The 10,278-nt window shown below is 40.1% G+C and overlaps 1 protein-coding gene across 1 annotated transcript; it reads left to right on the forward strand.

The window, feature by feature from the left end:
• The first annotated feature begins 4,923 nt into the window (after positions 1-4,923).
• On the forward strand, positions 4,924-5,459 carry LOC121140262 (40S ribosomal protein S19-like). Its single transcript, XM_040744952.1, has one exon. It carries the CDS (start codon positions 4,978-4,980, stop codon positions 5,410-5,412), a length of 435 nt encoding a protein of 144 aa, XP_040600886.1. The 5' UTR covers positions 4,924-4,977; the 3' UTR covers positions 5,413-5,459.
• The last annotated feature ends 4,819 nt before the right edge of the window (positions 5,460-10,278 follow it).

The raw sequence follows: 10,278 nt of genomic DNA on the forward strand, positions 1-10,278 counted from the left end.
CATCTTTCTTGTGAACCTCCCTGTTTCCCAGACTCACTGGCCCTGGGATTGTAGGCTGACACTGCCCTGATCCATGTCTAAAATCCATATATGAGTGAGTACATACCATGTTTGGCTTTTTGTGACTGGGTTACCTCACTCAGGATGGTTTCTTCTAGTGCCATCCATTTGCCTGCAAATTTCAAGATTCCATTGTTTTTTTCTGCTGAGTAGTACTCCATTGTGTAAATGTACCACATTTTCTCTATCCACTCTTCGGTTGAGGGGCATTTAGGTTGCTTCCAGGATCTAGCTATTATATACAATGCTGCTATGAACATAGTGGAACAGACATCCTTGTTGTGTGAATGGGCATCTTTGGGGTATATGCCCAAGAGTGGAATTGCTGGGTCTTGTGGTAGACTGACTTGAGGAATCTCCATACTGATTTCCATAGTGGCTGTATGAATTGGCACTCCCACCAGCAGTGGAGAAGTGTTCCCCTTTCTCCACATCCTCTCCAGTACAAACTGTCATTGGTGTTTTTGATTTTAGCCATTCTGAAAGGAGCAAGATGATATCTCAGAGTTGCTTTGATTTGCATTTCCCTAATGGCTAATGATGTTGAGCACTTTCTCAAGTGTCTCTCAGCCATTTTACACTCCTCTATTGAGAACTCTCTATTTAGTTAGTTCAGTCCCCCACTTTTTAATTGGATCCCTTAGTTTTTTGGAGACTTGCTTCTTGAGTTCTTTGTAAATTTTGGAGATCAACCCTCTGTCAGATGTGGGGTTAGTGAATATTGTTTCCCAATCTGTGGGTTGCCTTTTTGTCTTGTTGAATGTGTCCTTTGCCTTATAGAAGCTTCTCAGTTTCAGGAGGTCCCATTTATTAATTGTCGATCTCAGTGTTTGTGCTACTGGTGTTACGTTCAGGAAGCGGTCTCCTGTACCAATTTGTTGAAGGGTACCTCCCACTTTCTCTTCTAACAGGATCAGTGTGGCTGGATTTATGTTGAGGTCTTTGATCCACTTAGACTTAAGTTTTGTACATGGCAATAGGCATGGATCTGTCTGCAGTCTTCTACATGCCAATATCCAGTAATGCCAGAACCATTTGTTAAAGATATTATCTTTTTCAATTGTATAATTTTAGCTTCTTTGTCGAAAATCAGCTGTTCATAGGTTTGTGGATTAATATCAGGGTTTTCTATTTGATTCCATTGTTCTGCCTGTCTATTTTTGTGCCAATACCAAGCTGTTTTCAGAACTATAGCTCTATAATAGTGTTTGAAATCAGGGATGGTGATGCCTCCAGTTGTTGCTTTGTTGAGCAGGGTTGTCTTGGATATCCTGGGTTTCTTGTTTTTCCATATAAAGTTGGGAATTGTTCTTTCAAGGTCTGTGAAGAATTGTTCTGGGATTTTGATGGGGATTGCATTGAGTCTGTAGATTGCTTTTGGCAGGATTGCCATATTTACTACATTGATCCTACCTATCCAAGAGCATGGGAGGTCTTTCCATTTCCTGGTGTCTTCTTTAATTTCTTTAAAGATTCAAAGTTCTTGCGATACAGGTCTTTCACTTGTTTGGTTAGCATTACCCCAAGGTATTTTATGTTGTTTGTGGCAATTGTAAAGGGTGATGTTTCTCTGATTTCTTTCTCAGTCCATTTATCATCTGTATATAGTAGGGCTACTGATTTTCTTGAGTTGATCTTGTATCCTGCCACTTTGCTGAAGGTGTTTATCAGCTGTACGAGTTCTCTGGTAGAGTTTTTTGGGTCACTTATGTAAACTATCATATCACCTGCAAATAGTGAAACTTTGACCACTTCCTTTCCTATTTGTATCCCCTTGATCTCCTTTTGTTGTCTTATTGCTCTAGCTAGAACTTCCAGTACAATATTAAAGAGGTATGGGGAGAGGGGACAGCCTTGCCTTGATCCTGATCTTAGAGGAATTGCCTTGAGTTTCTCTCCATTCAGTTTGATGTTGGCTGTTGGATGGCTGTATATAGCTTTTCTGATGTTTAGGTATGTTCCTGTTATCCCAGAGCTTTCTAAGACCTTTATCATGAAGGGGTGCTGGATTTTATCAAAGGCTTTTTCAGCATCCAGTGAGATGATCATGTGATTTTTGTTTCTTAGCTTGTTTATATGGTGGATTGCATTGATGGATTTTCATATGTTAAACCATCCCTGCATCCCTGGAATTAAGCCTACTTGATCATGGTGGATGAGTTTTCTGATGTGTTCTTGGATCCGATTTGCCAGTATTTTATTGAGTATTTTTGCATCAATGTTCATGAAGGATACTGGTTTGAAGTTCTCTTTCGTAGTTGTGTCTTCGTGTGGCTTGGGCATCAATGTTATTGAAGCCTCGAAAAAAGAGTTTGGCAAAGACCCTTCTGCTTCTATTTGAGGAGAATTGGTATAACCTGTTCTTTGAATTTCTGGTAAAATTTTGCAATGAAGCCATCTGGCCTTGGGCTTTTTTTGGTTGGGAGACTTTTGATGACTGCTTCTATTTCCTTAGGTGTTATAGGTCTATTTAAATTGCTTATCTGTTCTTGATTTAATTTTGGTAAGTGATATTTATCCAGAAAACTGTCCATTTCCTTTAAATTATCAAACTTTGTGGAGTACAGCTTTTCAAAGCATGACCTGATGATTCTCTGGATTTCCTCACTGTCCGTTGTTATGTTTCCCTTTTCATTTCTGATTTTGTTAATTTGCATTTTCATACTCTGCCATTTGGTAAGTTTGGATAAAGGTTTGTCTATCTTGTTAATTTTCTCAAAGAACCAACTCTTTGTTAAGTTGATTCTTTGTATCGTTTTCCTAGTTTCTACTTTATAGATTTCAGCCTTCAATTTAATTATTTCTTGGCTTCTGCTCCTCTGGAGTGAGTTTGCTTCCTTTTGTTCTAGAGCTTTCAGTTGTGCTGTTAATTCTTTGTTGTGACTATTCTCAAGTATCTTCATGTGGGCACTTAGTGCTATTAACTTTTCTCTTAGCACTACTTTCAAAGTGTCCCATAAGTTTGGGTATGTTGTGTCTTCATTCTCATTGAATTCTAGGAAGTCTTTAATTTCTTCTTATATTTCTTCTTTGACCCAGGAGTGGTGCAATTGTGTATTATTCAATTTCCATGAGTTTGCAGGGTTTCTGTGATTTGTGTTATTGTTGAATTCTAACTTTAAGGCATGATGGTCTGATAAGATACATGGAGTTATTCCAGTTTTTTGTATCTGTTGAGGTTTGCTATGTTGCCAAGTATGTGGTGGATTTTTGAGAAGGTTCCATGTGGAGCTGAGAAGAAGGAATAATCTTTTGTGTCTGGATGGAGTGTTCTATAGATGTCTGTTAAACCCAATTGGGTCATGACTTCTATTAGGTCCTTCATATCCTGTTAAGTTTCTGTCTTGCGGTCCTGTCTAGTGGTGAGAGTGGGGTGTTGAAGTCTCCCACTACAAGAGTGTGAGATTGTATATGTGCTTTGAGTTTTAGTAATGTTTCTTTTATGAACATGGATGGCTTTGTATTTGGGGCATAGATGTTCAGAATTGAGACTTTATCTTGGTTGATTTCTCCTCTGATGAGTATGAAGTGACCTCCTGCATCTCTTTTGACTGATTTTAGTTTAAAGTCTGATTTGTTAGATATTAGGATTGTTACCCCTGCTTGTTTCTTGGGTCCATTTGATTGGGTCCATTGATCTTTTCCCATCCCTTAACTCTGAAATAACGTCTGTCTTTGAAGCTGAGGTGTGTTTCTTGTATGCAGGAGAAGGATGTATTCTGTCTTCGAATCCATTCTGTTAACCTGTGTCTTTTTATGGGCAAGTTAAGACCATTAATATTGAAGGAAATTAATGACCATTGATTGTTCATTCTTGTTTATTTTGGAATGGTTGTTGTTGGTGGAATTGTATGTGGATTTCCACCACTTTTTCTTTTGCCTGTTGGTAAAGTGGGATTATCTATTGCCTATGTTTTTCTGGTTGTAGTTGACTTCCTTGGGTTGGAGTTTTCCTTCCAAAATTTCCTGAAGGGCTGGGTTAGTGGATATGTATTGTTTAAATCTGGTTTTGTCATGAAATATCTTGTTTTTTCCATTTACATTGATTTAAAGTTTTGCTTGGTATAGCAGTCTTGGCTGGCATCTGTGGTCTCTTAATGATGGAAGAATATCTATCCAGGACCTTCTGGCTTTCATAGTTTCCTTGGAGAAGTCAGGTGTAATTCTGATAGGTTTGCCTTTATATGTAACTTGGCCTTTTTCCCTAGCTGCTCTTAATATTCTTTCTTTATTCTGTATATTTGGAGTCTTGAATATTATGTGTCAATTTTTGGGGGGCCCACTCTATTTGGTGTTCTGTAAGCTTCTTGCACCTTCATTGGCATGTCTTCCATTAGGTTGGGAAAGTTTTATTCTATGATTTTGTTGAATATGTTTTCTGGCCCTTTGAGGTGGGTTTCTTCACCTTCTTCTATGCCTATTGTCTGGGGGTAGAGTCTAGGGAAAGTGTGAAGAAACTGTTACAAAACATCAAAATCTAATAAAATTGAGTCTTCTTTCAGTATTCTTGGGGGATGGATCCCAGGATCTCCATTAGATATACAGGAGTTCAGGCTCCATTTATCCACCTATAAAATGCTGTAACATTTGCACAAAATGTACATCCTCTAATATACTTTAACTCATCTCTAGATGACTTCAGATACCTAATATCATAAAATGGTGCATGGACAATTTAGGGAATTGTGTTGTGAGAAATGTGTGTGCATGTTCAGTGTAGATGTATGGAATGCACCAAAATGGAGGAGCAGCTGTGTACTCTAAGCTTGCTAATACTGTGAGTGGTTGAGAAAAATCACATTAATGTGCACACTTCACTACTCCTTTTCAAAACATTAGAAGTTGTTGGAAAATAGACTGAATTAAGAAAGCAACAATAGGCCCCTTTCCCCTGGCTGGCAGCGCGGAGGCCGCACGATGCCTGGAGTTACTGTAAAAGACGTTAACCAGCAGGAGTTCGTCAGAGCTCTGGCAGCCTTCCTCAAAAAGTCCGGGAAGCTGCAAGTCCCCGAATGGGTGGACACAGTCAAGCTGGCGAAGCATAAAGAACTCGCCCCCTATGATGAGAACTGGTTCTACACACGAGCTGCTTCCACAGCACGGCACCTGCACCTTCGTGGCGGTGCCGGCGTTGGCTCCATGACCAAGATCTATGGAGGACGGCAGAGAAATGGTGTCAGGCCCAGCCACTTCAGCAGAGGCTCCAAGAGTGTGGCCCGCGTCCTCCAAGCACTGGAGGGGCTGAAAATGGTGGAAAAGGACCAAGATAGGGGCCGCAAACTAACACCGCAGGGACAGAGAGATCTGGACAGGATTGCTGGACAGGTGGCAGCTGCCAACAAGAAGCATTAGAACAAAGGATGTTGGGTTAATAAATTGCCTCATTCATAAAAAAAAAAGAAAGCAACAATAGAAGGTTCTCCTCTGGGGGTCTATGACCTCACCAACCAATGCAAGCCCTAAACCTAAGCTCAGAAAACACTGAATGATGTGTTAGAAAGAGTGTAAAAGATGGAAGACCTAGACATGAGCCTCCTGATAGGTAACTGAACCCCAAGAAGTCAGCCCTAAACATCTACACATGTGAAAACTAAATGGAGTCCACAGGGTGTATTTACATATATATATGTATGTGAATAGTTTTTCATATTTTGCTATTATTTCTCAGCTAAGTCACTGAGCTGAGGTATTGTTTAATTCTGATTGGGGAAGTCCTTCTGTGTATATGTTTGTCTTACTGGTTGATAAATAAAGCACTGTTGGCCAATAGTGAAGCAAGAGGAGTTGAGGAGGAGGCTGGGAAATGTAGTCAAGAGTGGAGAGTCACCATGTGGTCCCGGGAAGAGAGGACACATGAGGCTGGCATCCTCAGTAAGATAAGACCTTATGGAAATAAAAATATTAGTAGTTATGGGTAATACTTAAGATATAACTAGCCAATGAGAAGCCCGAGACCTTGACCCACAGCACTGTAACTAATAGTCTCTGTATGTTACTTGGGGTTGACAAGGCTCTGGGACCAGGCTAGAGGGAAGAATGCTAGTTATAAATTTCCTGTTTTGAATTAGCCTCAGTTTACCCATCTTCAGTGGCCTCAAACAAGCCCATATGACTTGTTTGCACTTGTGTGGCCTTCTATCGTTTGCTTCTTTGGATGCCTAATACAGCATGAAATGACTCGAGGAGCCTTTAACAAAGTAGTACTTCCTGGTGTTTAGTTACTGTGTGTGGCAGGAAGTAGAGGCCCAAAATGAATACCAGAAGCAGGACATAGTGCTAGCATTTGGAGAAGGCCTGAAGAATTTGGGTTCTGTAAACAGTATTGTTGGCAGCTTGGGACACTGTGGCCCTCTGTCCATGAATTTCATTTTATTTTAAGAAGATCTGTGTCTGTTTTCCTTCAATTGATAAGGAGTTGCCTTGAATTATGAATAAAAATCCAAAGCTGATGTGAAAACTCATTTGGCTCTACCTCAGAAACTTCCCAGCTTCCCACTTGGAGACTGCCAACAATAGAAATAGTTATCTTTTAACTGTTTCTGAGAAAATTAGCATCAGTAGTTTGCCTGGGCCTTGAAGCTTCAGGGAGAGGTAATGTGGTAATTGGCTTTCTGACTTCTTGGTGCCTCCACAAAGGGTGGCCACAATGCTAGGAATGGTGTTGCCTCATGAGGACCCAGGCCTATGAGGCAACAACCACTAACTGTCAGGTGCAGCCTGAAGCTACCATGTTATCTCAGTTTTTCTACATCCATGTCCTCTGCCATCAGAAAAATAAATAAATAGAATTTCCTGAATTAGATGGTTATTAAAAATCCTTCTACATAACTCCCCTGATAAATGTGTACTATAGCTTTCTATAGTACTAGTTAGAATGCACTAGTTAGAAATGCACATCCTGCCCCCATAGAATGTGCATCCAACATCACATATTAAAAGATATCCTAGCTAGGCAGTGGTAGTGCATGCCTTTAATACCAGCACCCAGGAGGCCAAGGCAAGTGGATCTCATTGAGTTCTAGGCCAGCCTGGTCTACAAAGAGAGGTTCAGGCCAGCCACAGTTACACAAAGAAACTGTGTCTCAAAAAACAAAAAACAAAACAATCCCCCCCAAAAAAAGAAGAAAGAAAGAAAAGAAAAGGCATCCTTCTTCTTCAGCATCATTTCCCTCATCTTTGAGTTTTGGCGCCTGTTTGTTAAGATGGTTTTGAGCATGACAGAAACCGATCTTGACCTGGCTCAAACACAAAGGGGACTGTATCACCGTGGTCCTAGATAACCTCAACCAGATCTGTGAGAGGACCTAGGTCCTTTAGGACAGCTAGATGCAGGGACACACACCTTTCTCAGGCAGACTCTCCACCCCTGAATTTATCTCTCTCTCTGTCCATCTGTATTATTCTTTTATATTTTGGATTTATGTCCTACCTCTTTAGCTTATAAGCTGACAATATGGCCAAATATTTATGCCATAAAACCCATCTTTCAACAGGAAGTCAGATGTTCTAGTTTGGAAATTTCCAGAGTAGAGTTCTGATTGGATCACCATGTTCTAGTCAACTCTTTAAATAACATGGTCAACCAAATTTCAAGGAAGGAATGAGGAGGGAGGAAGGGAGGGAGGAAGGGAGGAAGGAAGGAAGGAAGGAAGGAAGGAAAGAATGTCAGAGATGGGTGCCCAAATATAATTCTCTTACCAAAAGATTCATCCAATGATTTCTAGGATCCTTACAACATCAAAAGCCCACTTTGCATTACCTGCTTGACTTGCTAGCCAGTGACTGTGATCCCCAAACACAGGTATAAGTTTGTCTATTCCAGGGTTGAGCCTACTATAATGGAACCTGAAAGACCCCCAGTTATGAATGTTGCCAAGCAGCTTCATTCAATTAACCATTATATATTTAAGCTTACGAATAGCTCCCCGGACACATTGTGATACCTAAGTGAAGTCCTGGCAGCCAAGGTTGTTCTTGGGCAGAAATCACTGCACCCAAGGTGAGGACTCTAAGGATCAGGAATATTTGAAATTGCCAGTTAGCACTGTAGACAGATCTATTTGTAATCTTAGCCAAAAGGCTGAGAAACAATTAGAACCATCTTCTCTGGTCCTTTAAACATGAAATAAATGAACTTTTAGCCACATAGAAGGCATTCATTCATTCAAGTCATTGTTACCTTCCCACTACATGCTAGCACCATTTAGAATCAAAATGTCTAAGATTAAATGCTATGGCAGGTCTGTGTTAATGGGACTCAGCACTTTACATCCGTTGGAAAGACAGAGATGCGGGCAAGTAGAAGTGGCACAATGAAGGCGGTTTTTAACTGTCTGAAACGAGGGCGGAAAGCCCTGAGAGTCACAAAGAAGGTGATGCTTAAAGCAGTTCCCTAGGAGTGAGGCGTTTTCCCAGAGCAACATAGAAATTTCTAAACATGGCTGGGCAGTGGTGGCACACGCCTTTAATCCCAGTACTTGGGAAGCAGAGGCAGGTGGATCTCTGTGAGTTCCACAACAGCCAAGACTGTTACACAGAGAAACCCTGTATCAAAACAAAACAAAACAAAACAACCAAAAATCCAAACAGATCATGTGGGATTTTCTAAATGCCAAAGGCATTTCAACAAGGACATCATCAAAACACTTTTACTAGTGAAGAGTCCTGTGTGGAGGATCCATGACTTTCAGTCATCAGGTGTTTGTTATTCTACCAAGTTTCCTGATTGTTTTAGAAGAAATCTGGCTACTATAGTAAATGCATGCAAGTAGGTTGAGAATAAAATACAATAGAAAACTAGTTCTTGGGCCAGCACAGGTAAAGGTTCTTGCTGCTCAAGCCAAGCAACCTGAGCTTGATTCCTGGATCCTTTAGCAGAAGGAAAGAACCAATTGTCCCCAGTTGTCCTCTGACCCCTACTTGTGCCATGCTCTGTGGCATGTGTGCATGTGCACATATCACACAAACATAAACAGTAACAACAAAAAAAGCTTTACAATGATTTCTCATTCATATGACAATCACTGACACCTCCACATCACACCACAACCTAGGGTGAGAGGCTGGTTCCAGCAGTCACTCCATCACCTCCTAAGCCTCCATCTTCATCTTCATTCAGTTTATGTCAAAAGATAAAAGAACATGATGGGAGCACTGCAATCTCTTGTTAGCTGTTTAATTTTTAGGTATTAGCATACATTAACTATATGAAGCTATGGGTTTCATTATGATAACTTTTATAAATGCATATAATGTGCTTTAGTTATGCTCACCCCCATACTATCTTCTCTTTTGTGTGTCCCCCCCCACCCCGGCTCCTTACATTTCCTTAATAATCTGTCTTCAGCTTTAAAGTCTGTCTGTTCTATATCTAACCTAAGGAGAGAAAATGAACAATATTTGATTTTCTGCATCTGTCCTTTTTCCTTAACATAATGTTAATTCCATTTTTCTCTGCAAACAACATGATTTTCTTCTTTGTGATAACATAATACTCTATTGTGTATATGTCATATTTTTATATGCCATCTATTGATGAGCATCTAGAATGGTTCCATGTCTTGATTATGTTGAGTAATATTACAGTAAACGTGGATGTACAGGTATCTCTGTGGCATACTGACTTAACTTCCTTCTGGAATATCCCCAGAAACCTGTATTTATTACTTTTTCTACTGCTGTGATCAAATACCCAAAACACTTAATTAAGGGAGAGTTTGTTTTGGTCTACAGTTTAAAAGGGATACACCCCATCATGACAGAGAAGGCACAGCATGTACAAATGACAGCTGTTTACATTACAAAGTCAAGAAGCAAAGAGCAGGAAGTAGAACCGGGCTCTTAAATCCTCAAGTCCCAACCCTGTGACTCACTTTCTCCAGCAAGAATTTTCTTCCTAAAGTTTCCACAGCCTTTCAAAACAGCACTCCCCACCTGTGGACCAAGAGTTCAGGCACATGAGGCTGTGGGAGTGTTTCATATTCTAACCACAGCACGATGGTACTTGATGCTATAATAGTTTTTGTTTTTGTTTTTGTTTTTTTTTTTGAGGAACCACCATTTTCCATTTTGACTCACAGTTTAAATTCCCATGAACAGTGTATAAGGCTTCCTCTGACAATGCATCCTCACTAACATTTATTGCCAGTTTGATTTTTGGCTTTTTAAAAAATATTTTATTGATTTTTTTGAGGATTCCATGTAATGACATCTTGTTCC

This window comes from Mesocricetus auratus, unplaced genomic scaffold (genome assembly GCF_017639785.1).
Source record: "Mesocricetus auratus isolate SY011 unplaced genomic scaffold, BCM_Maur_2.0 Super-Scaffold_100004, whole genome shotgun sequence".
In the NCBI taxonomy this organism is placed as follows: Eukaryota; Metazoa; Chordata; class Mammalia; order Rodentia; family Cricetidae; genus Mesocricetus; species Mesocricetus auratus.